General features: G+C 52.9%; 1 protein-coding gene across 1 annotated transcript in view; it reads left to right on the top strand.

Moving 5' to 3' along the window:
* The window catches only part of WNK2 (WNK lysine deficient protein kinase 2), a 140,224-nt gene that overhangs the window by 25,932 nt on the left and 95,632 nt on the right, over positions 1-18,660 (top strand). The window contains exon 4 of the mRNA XM_008576203.1: positions 17,942-18,114. Within this exon, the coding sequence (XP_008574425.1) occupies positions 17,942-18,114 (173 nt within the window). The remainder of the gene's footprint in view (positions 1-17,941; positions 18,115-18,660) is intronic.

The following is an 18,660-nucleotide window of genomic DNA, read 5'->3' as shown; positions in this document are numbered from 1 at the left end:
ATCAGATGCACATTTCTTTGGGGTTCAGGGCTGCCCCTCTTGAGATCTCTGGCGCTGGTGGACAGGTTGGGTGGACAGACAGAAGGGCACGAGGGCTGCCCCATGGGTGCCTTTGAGTCACCTGTAGTGACTTGGTGCCCGTGGATTGAGGGTGCTGAGGGAAACACCCCTGCTCCTCCTCCTTTCGCCCTGGCAGTTCAGGGCACAGGTGACCACAGTGTTTGGCAGGTGCCCAACGTGGCTATACTCCTTGCCTGGAGCCCCTGGGAGACCCCAAGTGGCCTGCAGCCCTGCCCTGGCCCCTCCCCTGGGTGGGAACTCCCTGGGTGCATCAGGGAGTTCTGCATGGGGGGTGGGGCAGAGTTCTACGCAGCCATAGTTAGTGTCCTCGGATGGGACTACCCCATGGAGGGTGGTGGCTGCATGGCTGGTCTGTCCCAGGAGCCAGCGCTGGGTAGACGCATGCCTGCTGGCCCTTGAAGAGTCAGTGCTGGTGACAGCCAACAATGTGCCCACCACCCTCAGGGTCCCTGAGTTTGGGGGTGAGCAGGAGGAGGCCATGCCCTCTTAGGGAGAATGTCAGAGTCCAGACCAGCACCTGCTTCCCAGAGACCTGTCTTGCCTCCCTCTTCCTCGGTTTTCCTTGGGGAAGGCGGGGGGTGGGGTGTGCGCTGTGGCAGCAGCTGGCTCTGCAGCAGCCCGACATCGAAGGAGGAGGCAGTGAATTCCTTTCTGGCTTTGCCAACCACTGGAAAGGTGTGAGACTCCCTGATCCTCCATCTCTTCATCTGCTGAGTGAGGATGATGATGCCCAGTTTGCAAGAGGCCTCTGGGGCGGCTGGCTAAGTCCACCCCTTGCCAGGCTCCCCCAGAGAGCAGAGTTTGCTCAGAGGGTAGTGCCTGGGACATGCAAATCAGAGGCAAAAGCAGCCGTGCAGGCAGCTGACTGAGGGCAGCGTACCTGGTGGTGGAGTTAACTTGGTATGGTGGAAATTTCAAACAGACCAGAAAGTAGAGGATGCCCACCTCCAGTTAGTTATCAGGGTCTCCTGTATGTCCTTTATCTTGCACTAAAACCCTCAGACACAGATAATACCCCAAAGTTGCAGAGCCATGGGTTTGACCTGTCCCAGATCCCGGGGGGGGCCTCACCTGACACTCCCCCATAGGCAGGAGACTCCCCAGTTGTCCCCACTGTTCCTGTGGAGGGGTGCGTGTCTCCTGTCATTCACAGCCCTCCTGTCTGGCATGCAGTTGGTGCTCAGTGAGTGCTTGGGCTGATCGGGCTGGCCCCTCCTCTTTGGCCCCTCAAGGAGGATTCTGATAGGCTGGCTTAAGCTCAGGGAGAAGGTTTAGGGTTTGTGCGTTTCACAGAATTGGTAGTTCTGTCTCCAGTGAACATCTTTGGTGCAAACCCCAAAGCCATTTATAGAACAGATGCCAGAGGGAGCACTTGAGGAAATTAAACTCCATGGTAACCTCACTCTGGAAATGAAAATAGCCTTGCTGTCAGCACTCTGCTGCATGCCTAGGTCATGGCCGGGATCGCGGTGGCCGGGATCGCGGTGCCCGTGACGAGGCGCTGGGAGACTCGCTGCCAGCACCCGTGTCCCCGCCATGCGCTGTTTTTAGTTTTATGAAGTTCAGCAGGGTGCAAAGAATTTGGCAAATAGAGGAAAGGAAAAAAAATTCCCATGTGTTCAGGGAGAACACAGCTGCAGTTCTTGTTCATGGTTCTGCCTTCGTGTGTGTGGATGTCACACGGACAGCTTCGTGCCGCTCCACGCGGCTCCTCCACACTCCCTGCTGTCCCCCTCGGTCCATTGTCTTTGAGACTGCCCTGAGGTCCTTTGTCGCCTTCACTGGGCCCTGTTTTGGGTATTTGGTTTTTCTTGTGATTATAAATAATGCTGCAGTGACAATTCCTAGACAAAACAGATGAGCATGAGGGTTTTGGACAGTGTTGTGGTGGAGCCTGGAGGTGACGTTTCCAGGTGAGTGCAGGTTTTGGAGACGTCTCACGTCTCCTGTCACAGCACTTGCTGGTACAGGACATTTCTTCTGAAAGTGGAATTTTTGTATTATCATTTTCTGCCATCCCCTTCCTTTATATTCTTCTGAGAAATTTTTGAAAACAATAGAGGAAATACGTTGTTGTGGAGAGGGAGAACGTCCCATGCTCTTGTCGCTCTGGCTGAAGGTGAGCCCTGGTTTCTGTGTGTCCTGGCCTTTGGCTGGTTCTTCTCTGTGTGTGTGTGTTCTCCACATGCCCATGTTCTCTGTGTGCGTGTTCACACGTGCAGTGGGCCGCTGTCCCTCTGATGGCATCTGGAGTGGTCACAGCTCGTGGTGGTGCTTGGCATCCCGTCAGGGCAGCCTCGTCCTTCAGATATTTGCCTGTGGTCCAACAAGGATGCTGCAGCTGTCTATGAAAGACGGCCCTGCAGACCCTTAGGGATAGCTTTTTTTCTTCCAAATAATTTCAAGGGGAAAATCTTCTGGACAGCTCAACAGGAGGACATGGATTTTAGATCTGGGGAAACTGGCCGTGCGGCCAGCTCCATCGCAGATGGGTGCGGCCACCTGGCTGCCATCCCAGGCACAGGGTCCACAGTGAGATCAGCTGGGGTTGGGCTGCCTGGGCTCGGGGTCAGGATATGTTGTTCTCTGTGCCCACCGCCCACCTGCTTGCCCGTGAGTGTGGGAACAGGGTCTCCATGGAGCTGGAGCCTCAACTCTCAGCTGGGGTGGCCGGGGGAGTGCCTTTGCCATTGTGTGCCTTGGAGGTAGGCAGAGACTCCCCTCCCCCAGCCCAGCCTCTTCCCAGGGGCCTCAGGAACCTTAGTTTGGACCATCTTGGGTCTTTGTGGTCTTGGTTTGCTTCCACCACCTCTTAGGGGTTCTGTAGGGTTTGGGCTGGGTTGCCAAGGGGAACAGCTCAGAGAATGGGCCCACTCCCAGGGCTGTGCGTGGGCAGAAGGAACAAACCTGCATTGTAGCAGAAGGGGGACCCTGGGCGTCTGAGCCACGCCCACTGGTGGCATCAGCTGTGTGGCCTTGGGTTGCCCCATTTGCCTCTCTGGGCCCCTCAGGTGAGGGTGGAGTGAGCACTGCCCAGTGGTGGGGGTTGGTGGGGGGTCTCACAGCATGACACAGGAGGAGCCCCACCCCTGCGGGCACAGAGACCTCTCTGGTCTTACCTTCCCTTCTGTTCTTCGGACCTCCCCCAACCCCCTGTCAGGATGGTGGAATCACACCATGGCCGTGTGGCTGATCCATTGTCTGCTCCATGCAGCAGTTCTCATGTGAGTGGCATACCTGCCCCTCTCCAATGAGCGCCCCACCCCAGGGATGTAGGCAGTGTTGCTACTGCTGGGATGATGGTTTGTGGGGGGGAGAGCTGTTTGGATGGAGGGGTTAAGGAAGGGCAGGTGGGGGGGGCAGTAGGGAGACTGGGGCACTGCTTACTCTCGGGGCCCTAATGAGTGACTGGGGGGTGCTGGCTATAGCATGAGCCCTGAGCAGACTACTGGCTGCTGGCTAGGGATGGGAGTGAGACCCCACTGTCTGCACAGCGGCCCTGCAGAGGGTGGCTGCAGCCAGTGGTCTGACATGACCTGTGCCATGTGACACAAGATGCTTGCTGATGTGCCGTGTGACATGAGATGCATGCTGTGACATTTGACATGAAACGTGTTGTGACTTAGCATGCAACACGAGACATTTTGTGACGTGCTGTGTGACAGGAGATGAGTGTTGTGCCATGTGACATGGGACACATGTTGAGAATTGATGTGTGACATGAGACCTGTTGTGACATGCTATGTGAAATGAGATGTGACATGAGAAACATGAAGTATGACGAGACTCGTTATGACATGATGTTTGACATGAGGCATGTGTTGTGACTTGATGTGCGACATGAGACCTGTGTTGTGACGGGATGTGTGTTGCGATCTGATATGTGAGGCATATGACATGTGATCCATGATAGGACATGGGATGTGGCAGGCTCCTGGGCAGGAGCTGCAGACCCCCCTGAATGCTCCGGGTCCTGGTGTTCAAGGACCTTCCACCAGCAGGTCCTGCAGAGTCCCCAGGAGGGGAGGAGGGGCCGGTACCCAGCACGCTGACCAGTTTCCCGCCCACTGACTGGGCAACGTCTCTTGGGCTGTTGCGAGGGCTCGGCCCTCACTCCTCAGTCGTTCATTCACTCTCTTCTCTCTCCTTCATTCACTCTTCGTTTGCTCACTCGCTCATTCATTTCTTGTTTCTCCATTCACTTTCCTATTCATTTCTCCACTCATACTTATTCTTTAGTACTGGGAGGTGCCCCTAGGCACCGCAGGGAATTGCCAGATCTCCATCTCATTTCATTCTCTTCCTTTCTGAGCTGTGCGTGGCTGTCCAATGGTTCATGGCTGCCGATAAATGTTTGCTTCAAGGAAGAGAGAGATGAAGTGTGGAGAAAGGAGGCATTTCCTCATCCCCCGGGGTGAGAGTGGGGAGAGAGACTCCCCAGACTTGAGCTCTCCCAAACCTGTATTCACAAGAGATTTAGAATTTTGCTCCTGGACCTTGGGTTGTTCCCACCTTTTGAAACATCACAGGTGGAAGTGGAGAAGCCCTCGTAGGGCACCAGACCTGAGCTTTTCTAGGTCTCAATCTTGAGAAGGGGAGGTGGCTTTATGATCATGTGGGTACCAGCCTACTTCCAGGAAGGGGTACCTGCTGAGTGCCGAGCTCTGTGTGGTATTTGGGATTCTCTTCTCATCCTGGGGAGGGATGCACATGTTGTCTTCCCAGAGTCAGTTGGATGACTGTGCTTCTGCAGGAGGCACACTGGGGAGGCAGGGCTCTAAAGCGGGACAATTGAGGGGAGGGGAGGGTGGCGGGCTCTGTGGGGGTGTGCTCAATCCACTTACCATCTTCTCATCCCTGCCCTATTTGTAGTTCTTGGTCATTATTTCATTACATGCTGGTGTATCCATGTAATGGTGATTTTAACAAACAAGGTATTTCTCAGATATGGCTGCCCTGTTTTCAGACGAGCCATTCTTGGATCTTTGGGATTTGGGAGTGTAGAGTTTGCATTAGAAAGGTTGTTATGCATTCTTTTATAAATGTTTTAGTGGTTTACACTGGAGATTACAACATGTATCCTTGAGTGATGAAAGTTTGGTATAAACTAGCACTCAGCACACTCTTGACAATACAAACATCTCAGGACATTTGAAGTCTATGTACCCACTCTGCCCTCATTTTGTGATATTTGATGTAATTTAACCCTCCATCTATTTTATATTCCACATAACATTCTTCCTCTTCTTCTTTTATATGGTCAGTATTAATTGAGAGCAATTAATGCATTTATCCTTTCCATTGCTTTCTGCTCTTTCTGCATTTCCATCTGAGACTATTTTCCCTCTTTCATTTTTCTTTGTATGTATTTAGTATCTGTTTGCTGATGATGACATCTCTATCTGAAAAAAATCTTTATTTTTACCTGAAGAGTATTTTTTCTGGATATAGAATTCTAGATTGACAGTTTCTTCTCCAGCACTATAAAGATCTTATTCTGTAGTCTTTTCCATGGTTTCTGTTGAGGTTGGCTATCAGTCTGCTTGTTGCTCCTTTGAAGGTAGTGTGTTCCTCCATACCCTATTTTGCTGCTTTAAAGATTTTTTGTGTTTGATCTTTAGAAAAAAAAACTTTTTTTTTTTTACTGTAATGTGGACAGGCATGGTTTTCTTTGTATTTAGTCTGTTTGGGGGTTTGGAAATTTTGGGGATGTTATTTTAAAAATATTTCTTTGGTTCTGTTTTTCATGCCCTCTTCTTCCAGAGCCCTATTTATACATAGGTTGGGCCTTTTCCACTGCCTTCTATAAGTCTCTTATTCTCTTTTCTGTATCTGTTTATCTCTCCATATTTCAGCCTCAATAGTTTCTATTGGCCTGTCTTCCGGTTTGCTAATCCTCTCTTCATCTATGTCTAATCTGCTGTTATTAAACCTTTATATTGAATTCCTAATTTAGCTTTTTAGTTCTAGATTTCCATTTGATTCTTATTTCATAGATTTCAGTTGTTGTGAAATTATTCATCTTGCTATCTGTTTTCTTGACTATACAAATCAAGGTAATTTTAAAGCCTGTATCTGATAACTATATTTGGATCCCCAAGGGGGTTTGTTGCTGTTGTCTATTTTTTTTTTTCTTTTTGACTTTTTTGTCATTTGGTCATGCCTCCTGGTCTGCCTGGTCTTTTTTTATTGACATGTTTAAAAATTAATATGGAGCTATTTGAGGCTCAGGATGACTTCTTTCTCTAGAGATTTACTTTTGCTTCTAGGAGTCAGACTAAAAGCAGATCATCTTAATTGAGTGTGGAATTGAACTAATTCAAAGCCTTTTTTATGGCTGTTTTGTTTCGCTTTATCCACTCTCCTAGCATTTAGCCCTTCTGGAAGTGCCTATCTGAAAGCCTGCATGTTTACCAAGGCCTCTCTTCCTTGCCAGGCTCTGGGTTCTTATTTTTGTCTTCCCATCCCTGTTAGACTGTTAAAGTTCTGCCCAGCTTCTCAGCTTCTAGTCTACTGCTTAGTACCAATGCTCTAAAGTAGTACTGTCCAATAGAAATGTAATATGAGCCACAAATGTGAGCCACATATATAGTTTTCAGCTTAATGGCTATATTAAAGTATAAAAAGAGCAGGTAGAATTAATTTTAATAATGTATCCGAAATATTATTTGTCCAATAGAAATGTAATATGAGCCACAAATGTGAGCCACATATATAGTTTTCAGCTTAATAGCTACATTAAAGTATAAAAAGAGCAGGTAGAATTAATTTTAATAATGTATCCGAAATATTATTTTTTGGTGGGATCATTTGGGCCATCCAGGGCCTCTGAAGAGGAAGGGGAGGGAGGGCCAGGCAACTTCATTCTGGAGGTGTGTCTGGAGAACTGGGCCAGAGCTGTGGCCTGTACTAGCACCCCCACCCCTAAGTGCCCAGAGCTGTGGGAATGGACATCTCCCTGTGTTGGAGGTGCAGGAGGAGGGGGTGTGCTTTCTGGGGGAGGGTCCACAGCAATTAGCAGACTGCTAAGACCCTGCACTCTGCTGCCACTCTGGGTGCCCTGAGCCTTTGTATATACTGTGTGGGAACGTGGCAGCTGCAGAGTGAGGCAGGGCCTCCTGAGGCCAAGCCCCAAACGGAATGAATGACCCTACCACCCAGCCTCTGCAGCTGTCTGAAGAATCCCACAGAATCCACAGGTCTCGCTGTCCTGTCCACCCCTCCCCCGCAGGTGCTGTTCTTGTCGGTTGAGCTGTTAATCCTGCTGACCCGTGTCCATAGGGCTATCCAGTTCTATCTTTAGGTGTCCCTGTGGGGAAGTAGCCATGGGGTGGGGCTGGCCCTTTCTAGAAACCAGATACATGGTGAGGTCAGGTTTAGGAGGTGGCCATGTGGCCTTTGCCGCTGGGCCCCTGGTCATTCTGGGTGAGTGCTGATGTGTTCCCTTGCGTACCAGCCAAGCGTGATCTCGGGAAGGGTTTCTGGGGGTGAGATGGCCCCATGGGGATATCTTTTCCTGACTTCTGTGCCCACCCAACCTTCCCCTGTTTTCATTTTGTCCTTTGATGACCTGCTGCTCTGGTCCAGGGTCTGAGGGTCAAAGCAGACATTTCTCTGTGAGGAAATGGCATCACTCTTCCCTTGAGAAAAGCAAAAGCCTCCTTTGCTGTGGCTGACTCTACAGGTATCTGCTACTGGCACAGGCTGCCTGTCACCTGTGGGGCATGGATCTGGGCCACCTTGCTGTCAGAGCCAGGGCTGCTTTGGCCTTGGCAGGTTCCGTTGTCCTGAGCTGACTGTGCCCCTCTGTCCCAGTGGCCCCTCACCCTGCTCTCCCTTTCCACCTGCCTTTGGGGAAGAACAGATGGGCGTCGGGAGCCTGGACTTTATGGGTCGACACTCAGGATTCCTGCACTCAGGATTCCTGCATGGGGTGGGGTCCCTGGTCTGGCTGTGGGGAGCAGGGCAGCTGCCCAGTTACATGGCACCAAGCCTTGTGACCAGGAGTGGGGTCATGCCTGAGGCCTGTGGCCCTCAGCCCCTCACACACCTGTACTGTGCCCACCTGTGGTCAGGAGGAGAGAGTGCATGGATGTCCCTGGAGGGTGTGGGGTGAACCCTGTCCCTCCCTCCCACCTGATGGCAGGTGCTCTGGGATGGGGTGGCTTCTGATGAGGTGGGTTTCTCTCTTACCTGTTCCTCCCAAACATTAATGGTCCACATCCACCAGCATTTAGAGTCCCCATCAGTCAGTGCATTGTGCGTAGGGCTGGCCACCATCCTGGTGGGCCCGAGGCAGCGCTTGGTGGATCTGGGGCTTGTGTTCTTCCCGCTCCTCTGTTTCAGAAAGCTCATCTGTGCACAAACACTTGTCAGCTTTTCTGACTGCAGTAGGGATGCCTGATTCTAAACTGTTTGGACGTGTACTGTAGGGAGTAGCCTTTTACTTCTCCTGCAGAGAAACCCACCGTTAAGGATTAGGTATGGGTCCTTCTCAAGTTTGTTGTCAGCTTTTAGCTTCTGGCCTTCATTTAGGGATGCTGATGTATGAGAAGACACCATCCATGAAAGTGACTGGGCAGGCGTTGGCTCAGGAGTGTGGTGGGAGCTGAAGTCCAGCCCCTCCGTGGGCTGCAGTGCCTAGTGCAGACCTCAGGTGCTGTCCCATGGAGTGGAAGAGGCAGCATGTGGGCTCCCTGATTTTTCTTCTGGAGTTCTAGGTCAACCCTGCAGTCTTTAAAACTTATATTTGGAAATAAAGCACCCATTCCCCGTGCCCAGCTGCACCTGTGGTTAACCACTTGCACACCTACCTCCTCGCTGGGTTCTGTTCTTTCAGAACCAGCTGAGCACAAGCCCAGAGGACCCCTGCTGGTGTCTATGTTCTCCACCCTCCAAACCAGGAGAGTGCAGGCATGTCCAGATCCCGCCCTGCTTAGCACCCAGCTCTTCCTGTCAGGATGTCATCTCCCGTCACCTGGTGTTGGAGGGACAGGACTCAAAGGGCATCTCTCCCGTCTTCCTTTAGGGCAGGAGTCCCTGCTCTGAGTCCCTGCTGTAGGGCTGGGGTCTTGGCCGTTTGAAGTGGCTCCGCCAGGCTGTAGATGAGCAGCTGGGTCCTGCCGCCTCTCGTCCTCCCTGGGCAGCGTAGGTGTGCAGCACCCCTCATCACAGAAGGTCCCACTGGACAGCACTGCGCTTGTCCGTATCTTGTCACTTTTCCTCTGGGGCTGCTGGTGTTGGCCCTGTGGTCGTGCCCCTCACCCCCACACCCTCAGCCTCCAGGAAGGTGCTGGTTCTGGCTGGCTCCAACCTGTCCCCCACAGTGACCCTCCACTCACACAGTCAAGGGGAGGCAAGAGCAGCATACAGTGGGGCTTCCTGCTAACAGGCGTCTCCGCATGTAGCTGCCTCTGACCCCCGCAATGAGGTCAAGGGTGGGTGCTGTGTCCGCCCATTTGACAGATGGAGAACTGAGCCCTGACAGATGGAGTTGCTGTCTGAGACTGGACTCCATCTTCAGTTCCTCAAATTGTAATAGCCATTCCCTGTCTGTCTGCTCTGCCCAATGCCAAGTGCATGGCAGTGCGTGGTGGGAAGGGGCTGGGACGAGGCCCATTATGCCAGCTGTGATTCCTGGTGACTCTGCCTGTCAGTGCAGCATTTCTCCAGCCCTCTGGAGACCTCTGCCAGGTCCTGTTTATGGAGGGAGCTTGGGCATAGTGATGCCACAAGAGATGGAGTGGATGACCCCATGGCTGGCCAGGAGCTGATGGGCAGAGACTAACTGGATGGTGGCTTTGTGGCTGCTGCTGGCCGGAGGGTTGAGTTGCTCTGAGGTCCTTGGAGAGCCCTGCTCTGTGAGGTGGTACAGGCAGGAGGCTGGGGTTTGTGATGGCTGTGCCACCCCAGCATCTGGCCCCAAGTGGCGCATGGTCCTGTCAGCTGTGCCCTGTCGTGGTGCAGGGCCTCAGGGGTACCTGGTCAGTCTGGGCCACCTGCCCTGCCTTCTTTTTTCTCTTGGCCTTTATGGCTTCCTTCCTCAGCTCTGGATCTCCCTGCTGCCCCACCCATCCTTGCTGCATGGTGACAGCTCTCTTGGCTGCCCACGATGGCCCTTTCTGGCGCATAGTAGAGGGTGATGGGTGGGCCTGGGGTGGGCTTCTGGGTTTGTGATGGCTGTGCCACCCCAGCATCTGGCCCCAAGTGGCGCATGGTCCTGTCAGCTGTGCCCTGTCGTGGTGCAGGGCCTCAGGGGTACCTGGTCAGTCTGGGCCACCTGCCCTGCCTTCTTTTTTCTCTTGGCCTTTATGGCTTCCTTCCTCAGCTCTGGATCTCCCTGCTGCCCCACCCATCCTTGCTGCATGGTGACAGCTCTCTTGGCTGCCCACGATGGCCCTTTCTGGCGCATAGTAGAGGGTGATGGGTGGGCCTGGGGTGGGCTTCTGTAGCCTGCCCTGGGACCAGAGCCCCAGGTGGGGAGGGGGGGGGGCTTGCCTGAAATTGACCCACCATGCCCCTGTTGGGGACATGGGCTTACTAACAGGCAGGCATCCCCACCCGCCCCGTCCTCCCCTTGGGCCCACCCTGCCCAGAGTGGAAAGTGCGGCACTGGCTCCCAGCAAGGTCCAGGTGTGGGAGCCTACAGCTACCGGGCACAAACCCCATGGCGTGTATTCAGTAAAACTGGGGGAGGCCCTAATGGGGCTGCCAACCGGTCCTGATGAAGGATGGCGCAGGGTTTCCTACGTACCTGGAAGGAGCATGGAGAGTCCGTGTAGTGGCCACCTGTCTACTGACGGACGTGAGCAGGTTTTCTCAGAGCACAATGTCCATCAGTCAGAAGGGGGACAGGCCAACTCCGGGCTCTGCTTCATTCTAGAGGTGATTAATATTCACCATGGATGCCTCAAAGAATTGGGGAGAAAGCTCCATCTGGCTAAGTAAGAGATGCATTCTCAATGAAACTTATCTCTTTGTTTTGATCAACTGTGCACTATTCATTTGTGGCCCTCAGAGCCTTATCACAAGAAACAAAATAAAGCTCTATTTCAATATGTGCAATTTTACGGCAGAGAAATATGGCAGGGTAGTCAGTAAAGACTTTCAGAAAGTGCTGTATCATGTTAGGTCTGTGGGAATGGACATCGGAGTCCTCTGGAGTTAGAGATGTGTTTGTTTGTTCATGTGCTTATAAAGTGGCTGATGGAGGGTATCAGATCACAGCGGTATTTGTATTCCATGGGAATCATTTCAAAGAACATTTAAAAAGAGTCAATATTTACAAGATGCTGGAAATGGCATCCTTTACAACTGTTTAAACCTGTGAGGACATGTTTCAGATCCCAGCCTGGGTGGGGGCACCTGGTTCTGCTTGGGGGAGGGGGTGGGAAGGCAGGGGTCCTGTGCTGGCCATTAGAGAGCAAAGCCTTGTTTTAAATGGGCCACATGGCACCTCCCCCTCTACCCTCCCCTTTTAAAGAAAACAGTGTTATTATTGGGGCCGGCCCCGTGGCTCACTCGAGAGAGTGCGGCGCTGGTAGCGCGGAGACCACAGGTTCGGATCCTATATAGGGATGGCCGGTGCGCTCACTGGCTGAGCGTGGTGTGGGCCACAGCGTGCCGAGGGTTGCGATCCCCTTGCCGGTCAGAAAAAAACAAAAACCAGTATTATTAACAAAAGCAGCAAGCGCCAGATGTTCAAGTTCAGGTTTCTGCCGCAGAGAATTATAAACTTCTTGGAGCTCTTGACAAGGAAGACTGAGTATTGCAAGTGCCCAGCCCTGCCGGCTGCTCACTGAGTTCCTCCGTTTGTGTACATGGCAGACTCGCCCTGATACAGGATCTGTGATCGCCTCGTCTCTTTTCAGCAACTGACTCCAGGGGCATGTCACCCTCTGCGATTCTCAAACTCCTCTGCTGCTTTTGTTTGGTAGCGGCAGGGGAAATTTTCATTTTGATAACCATGCTTTTTTTTTGCACATGAATTAGAAAACACGTACACCAGCTCACCTGTGATGTCGTGTATTTTATTGCTTAAGATGAAGTTGAAGAGGGAACTTGGGTTTAAAGGAAGTGGGTTTATTTTTCAGCAGTGAGTATTAGAGGGAGCAGGTCTGAGATCTCCGTCAGGTCTCTCCTTTTCCTGGTGGGTGTTGACATTCAGCCTCTGAGAATGGCGAGGACAGCTCCACTGAGCCACTGACTGCTGAGCATCTGCCTGTTGTCCAAGAGGCTGTTGCCTGTCCCTGTGGCCCCTTAAACCACACGCTGCTGGAACCTCAACCTGCCTGAGGCTCTTCCTCCGGGGACCTCAGCCTTGCCAGTGCTCTGGATGGGGCAAGGGCTGCCTTCTCCCAGGCTGTCTGCAGTCCGGGCTATTTCTCGGGGTCAGGGGTGCCCTGGATGGCACTGCCCACCTGTCCCTTCACCTTAATGCAGTGTGTAATTATTTGTCTGTTTTCTCATCTATTGCTGGCTTCCCCCTTGAGGTTGTGAACAGTTCTTTCCTGCATGCCCAGAGCCTCCGTGACTACCTGAGGGACACTGGCCAAGAGGCAGACATAGGGACAAAGCAGCTCCTTGCATTGACACCCCATTCCTTGTGCACTTGCTGAGCCCTGACAGCCCCTGAAACTATACCTGCACCCTCTCCCTGCTTTAGGGTGAAAGGGCAGTGAGGAGAGGAGTGTGCTGGCCCCCAGCTGGGGTTGACCTGGTTCAAATCCTGGGGACCTGGGAGTGGTGGGGAGGTCCTTCCCATCAGGGAGTTGTGGAGCGTGTGGAGACACTGGGTCTCCCTGGAGCAGCATGGACATCCCCCAGGAGGTGAGGGTGACAAAAGGGGCACGTGTGTGGTCAAGACCTCTGGCTGCCTGCCCGGGGTGTCTGCTGTCTCTGTGGATGTTAGGACTTTTGGGTGTGATCTCTTAGTGACATGCACAGAGGTGAGTCCTTGGGGAGACCTGAAGGGTGCCCCCACCCCAGGACCCTTCCATCCTGGCCCAACTCTGCACGTGGGGCTCCTGTTCTGGGCCAGTTCCCTATAAACAGGGCATTTCTGGACAAAGGCCCTTGAGGCTTCCTTTGGTTTTGATTCACGGCCACAAAGAGCTGGAGGGAGGCCTCACAGCCGGCCTGGCCCCGGGACCTTGGCTTTGTGGTTCTGGGCTCCCTTCTCCTGGCCACTCTCCATCCTTTGCCCGCGTGTGCGTGGATTGCGCCTTCTGGCAGGACAAGGGGTTGCCAAGCAGTTCTTCTCCTTGCGGGGTTGGTGCACGGGCTGTTGCCTATTGAACGGAGGATGTGGCAGAATCCCGATAGCAGCAAGGGTGTCCCTTGTGGGTCTGGTGTCTTCGGCTTTGCCTGTTGGGGCTGTTCTGGCAGGAACCTCTGATGCTCTTAGTCATGACCAGAAGCAGCCCCTGCCATGCTTCCCCTGGAGCGCTGGAGTGGGCACCAGGGCTGTCTTCTGACCGCCTTGGCCATCTGACCTGAGTCCCCCGGCCCCCGTGGCCTTGCTGCCTGGCTTGGAGGGTGCTGTCCCCCTCACCTGTGTGCGACTCCTAGGCCTTTTTCCTAGAGCAAGTAAGAGCCAGCATTGTCCCAGAACGTTCGTTATCTGTTATCATCTGACTTTCACTGCCTGTGAGGGAACACGAGCCACTAATGTACGTAGCACCGGGGATCTAGGAGGGAAATCGGTGCCAAATGATGTCATCCTCCTGTGTCTGGGTGGGACGAATCGTCCTGCAGGGCCACGTTGGTGACCAGCCTGGAGCCTGCCACTCTCAACACCAAAGCTTTAAGAACAGTGTACCTTTGGAGGATTTGGAAATCTTCTCATAGGGGGCAGGTGCTTTCTTCCTGACCTTGCTTCTTGTTGGCCTGGAGCCATCCTAGCAGATTAATTAATGAGCTCACTCCTCAAGTGGCTGGGCCGGTCCTGCTGTCAGGACCAGCAATCAACTCACAAGGACTTGCGCAAGCTCTGTGAGGGGACGGTGGGTCGCGCCCCCTGCAGGTGGGCTCAGGGCAGTGCTCAGAGGAGGACATGTTAGCTGACCTTGAAATGATCAAGCAGTGTGTCACACGGATAAAAATAGCCTGGTGGCATAGAATTTAAAATGAGGTCTCTTCTTCTCTTCCTAGCTCCCCTCCAGGAGGCACCATCATTCACAATTTCTGACTTTTGTGTCTTTGATTTACCAAAGTTAGCTGTATCTGCCGTGAAAAATGAAGGCTGTAGCCTATGCAGGGTATTTTCCTCTACCTCCTATTTTTTGTCAATTATGTTATTTATAATATGAATACTTTATTCTGAAACCACAGTGGAATCTTTCCCATGTTGCTGTCGGTCGATGCTAAAATCCTGGCAAAGATAACGTATGCTAGAAATGATGCTGTGTGCATCCTCTAGAATCAATGACTGGGCCCCTGAGAGGGAATTGTCACTGAGATGCTATCTCCCAGAGAAGGCTTCCCGGGTGAGCCGGCCCCTCTGGGCCCCCCAGCTCCCTCCTGTGGCCTCCACCTGCACTGACTGCGAGGGTCAGCTTGGCCACGTGCTTTTCTGCTGTGTTGTGCTGTGTTTCGCAGAAACACTTCTTCTAGTGACTCGTTTGACCTAGGGTGCGTGGGAAACAAACATTGAGTTCTTGCATGTCTGGAAATGAGCCTGGGCTTCCCAGCTCAACATCTGCTTGGCTGGGTGTAGAATTCAGAGGCGGCACTTTGAGGATGCTGCTCCTGCCATTGCCCCCAGTGTTGCTGTGAGACTCGGTGCCATCTGGGCCATTCTCTGCAGATAGGACTTGCTCTCGGTCCTCAGAATTCTGAAATTCACTGGAGCGGGTCTGGAGGTGGGTCATTTTCCATTTACTCTAACCTGGCCGTGGCAGGCCAGTTTATTCCCAATTGTCTCCTTCCAGCTCAGGGAAACGCTGTTCTGCAATCTATTTATAAACGGGGTGATGTCTGTTTTTAGAACTCCTGTTACGCGGTTGTTTGACTTCCAGAAGTTTCTTTCATGTGTCTTCATGTATCCTATTTTCTTTCTGCTACTTCTCTCAGTTGGTCTTCGATGTTTTCCCTTTTTTTTTTTTACATTTGAAAAATGTAGACCTTTAGTATGCAAGTTGATGGGCTTTGACAAATGCACACACAGGAGCAGCTGCGTCCTCTGTTAGGTTGTAGAACATTCTGTCACCCCCAAGTTTTCTAAGCTATTGGTGCTGCCCGCCCCACAGGCAGCCGCTGCTCTGACGGCGACCCGCAAGCGCTAGTTGCGTCTGGTCCAGAGTTTCACATCAAAATGGGATCCCATCAGACATCCTTTTTGTGTCTGGCCTCTTTCGTTCAGCTGGAAGCTCTTGGGATTCACTCACAGTGTTGTGAGAATCAGGAGTGTGTTCCTTTTCACGGCTGAGTCGCATTCCTGTTTGGGTGGGTGGGCCACGAATGGTGAGCAGTTTTGCTCACTGGGCCACTGACACTTTGGCTATTTGCAGCTGGGGCTGTGATGAACAGACCTGCTGTGAACATCCCTGTGCCCACCTTTTGTGGACTTCTGTTCTCCTTTCTCTTGGGTGGACCCGGACTGGACATGGGGCAGGTGTGACGTCTGCCAGCGACTTCCACAAGGGCTCCACCGCCTCACAGTCGGCAGCAGCGTGTGAGGAGGGGCCGTATTCCCCAGCTTCCCAGCAGTTGCAAGGGTCTGTCTTTTTAATTTAGCCCTCCTGGGGGGTGTGAGTTGGTATCTCAGTGCGGTTTTAATTGGCGCTTTCCTGGTAACCAGTGATGTTAAGCACCTTTTCGTGTGCTTTTGCCCATTTATGTATCCTCTTTGTTGAAGTATCTGTTCCTGCCTTTTTTATTACTGAGTTATAGGAGTTCTCTGTGTATTCTGGATCTCAGTCCTTTGTGAGATACACATATTGAGAATAGTTTTTCTCTATTCATGGCTTGATTTTTATTTTCATAAATAAATAATCGTTTTTGATGTGCAGAATCGGTTTTCATTTTATTATCTAGAGTAAACACGAACTTTTTTGCACCTAATGTTTCATTGGATTGCAGAGTATCTTATTTTTATAACATTGAGCTTTTTAGTAAGGTAAACCCAGTTTCAATTTGCAGGAACTCTTTCTTGATTGTTCCTTTTTAAATAGAAGCTTGCTCTTATTTATGTGTGTCAACTTCTTGGGTCTTTATGGGAACATTAATTAGATTTTTTTGAAGTTGCCCTGGGTCCCTGAATTATTTGTTTTCTGGGTTTGGCGGTGCTGATGGTCTCTCTTGGTGGTGTTTGGCTGTTGGTGATAATTGCTGTCCAGTCCTGCTTAGGAATGAGGGGGGCGGTGAGGGCTTGTGCTGGGGACGGGGTGGGGGGTGGTAAGAAGAATGGCCTAAGGGTGCAGCCGCCATCTGGGAACTAATTCCTTGACAAGATGACCCTGGCTGTGATCATGCGGCCCACTTCTCTTTGTGTCGGAGTCTGATGTTCTTCGGGGCCTTCTGGAAGGATCCCAGGGGCCTTGGCTTGCATTTCCTCTCAGCTGTGGTATCTCCCTCCATCTATCCAAATTCACCTGCTTTCTGTCTCCCTGGAATTCCTCAGAATTTTGCTGTTCTCTGTCCAACTGTGTTTATGGTTTTCTTCTGAAAATTTGTGTCTCTTGGGCCGGCCCAGTGGCGCACTGCTACAGTGCACCGCTTGGGAGCGCGGCCGGATCCCACATACAGACCGGTTCCCGCTCACTGGCTGAGCGAGGTGTGGGTGCAACACCGAGGGTTGCGATCCCGTTGCCAGTCCTGGTCCGGTACGGGCGCGACACTGAGGGTTGCGGTCCGTTGCCGGACACGAAAAAAGACAAAAAGGAAAAAAAAAAATTTGTGTCTCTTCTCCGACATTCCCGAGGCTCCTGGTGGGAGGGAGGCAGGCGTTGCCACATGAGCCTCTTGGGCCAGGACAGGGAGGTGATGCTGGGGGCACACACTCAGGCAGAGGCGGGAAGGGCGCAGCTGGGCCACACCTGTGGGGTGTCATCTCATGAGAGGAAGTTGGAAACACAGAGCCTTTGGGTGAGACTCCAATGAAGGATTTGGGGGATCCAGCAGCTCCCCCCTGAGGAGGGTTCCCAGGATGGTGGTGGTGTGTTTGCTCTTTCCTATTTTAAACTTGAGGTCAGTTTAGTTCTGCGGCTCCTGCCACGCACAGTGGCCTGAGGGTCTGGGAGGGTCTGCTGTGTCCTCCTGAACCAGATGGCCTGCCTGCCAGCTGGTCAGAGTTGGGTTTGCTGGGACTGTCCCCTGTCTTCTCCATTCTCCACTCTGTTCTCCGGTGCTTGTCAGTGTCTCCTCCGGTCTGACCCCCTGGGCCGTGAGCACTTCCTCCGCGTTGTGTATACATTAGGAGAGAACAGGATGCTTCATCCTCTTAACAGAATTCGGAAAGCAAATGACGGCCAAGGGAGCAGAGGCCTCAGAGGTGTTTTCATGAGCTTTGGCAGTGTGGATCCGTGAGATGTCCCGGGCTTCCCGGAACTTCTCGTTGCTGAGGTCCCTGTGCAGGGGCTGCACTGGGGCCGTGGGGCCCAAGGGCTCAGATGTCGAGGTGGGGGTGACCAGGGGCCCCTGTTGTAGCCTGCAAGCAGCTCCCACGCTGGATGGGGTGTGGGGACATCTGTGTCTGGGGCCTGCTCGGCTCTGTGGGTGGAGGAGGGGCTGGTCCTGCCTCCTGGTGCTGTCAGACTCAAACCCACCTCCTGGGCAGCGGGTTACACCCCCAGTCCCCTCTTGTGTCCTGGTCCCTGAATCCTGCTCGCTGTCTGCTGAGTGTGTCTGTCTTTGGCTCTAGGACCGGAAACTCACCAAGCTGGAGCGGCAGCGCTTCAAAGAAGAGGCCGAGATGCTGAAGGGGCTGCAGCACCCCAACATCGTGCGCTTCTATGACTTCTGGGAGTCCAGCGCCAAGGGCAAGCGGTGCATCGTGCTGGTGACAGAGCTGATGACCTCGGGAACGCTGAAGACGTAAGTGCCGTGGCCCACGGGCTTGGGTGGGTCTCAGTGTGGGCGTGCAGCCACCACAGCCGGGGGTGACTGAGGTCCTGGGGGCGGGTCCTGGCCGGAGCCTCTGGTCCAATGTCCCATCTCTCAGAAGCGTCCCTTTTGGTTGATAAATCTCTGCCCTCCTGGCAATAGAAAGCCCCTTCCCCAAATGAGAAGAAATAAATCAAAGCAACCCAGCTCCCAGCTCTTGCCTCCCTCTGGCCTCCTGTGACAGATGGGACCTGTCCCTCAGACACAACTGGGACCCTGTCCCCACTTTCTCTCCCTCATGGGACACAGAAGGGTGATAGCTTCCTGACAAGGTGGTTTGTCTGTAGTGTCAGGGCCTTGTTTCTGGCCGGGGTCTGTTTCTGCCTGGTGCCAGCTTGGCATGTCCTGGTGGCTTGGGAAGCAGGCGGAGCAGCGTTGAGAGGCTGGTGGGGGGTGCAGATGGGGAGTGCGGGGCTGGATGTGGTCAGCAGGGGGTCAAGGGCCGGTGACCATGGCAGCCTGCCACTCCTTTGTGAG

Source organism: Galeopterus variegatus, unplaced genomic scaffold (assembly GCF_000696425.1).
Source record: "Galeopterus variegatus unplaced genomic scaffold, G_variegatus-3.0.2 Scaffold1310, whole genome shotgun sequence".
NCBI classification, from domain to species: Eukaryota; Metazoa; Chordata; class Mammalia; order Dermoptera; family Cynocephalidae; genus Galeopterus; species Galeopterus variegatus.
The sequence above is the reverse complement of the archived record's forward strand: the minus strand, read 5'-3'. Positions and strand labels throughout refer to the sequence as shown.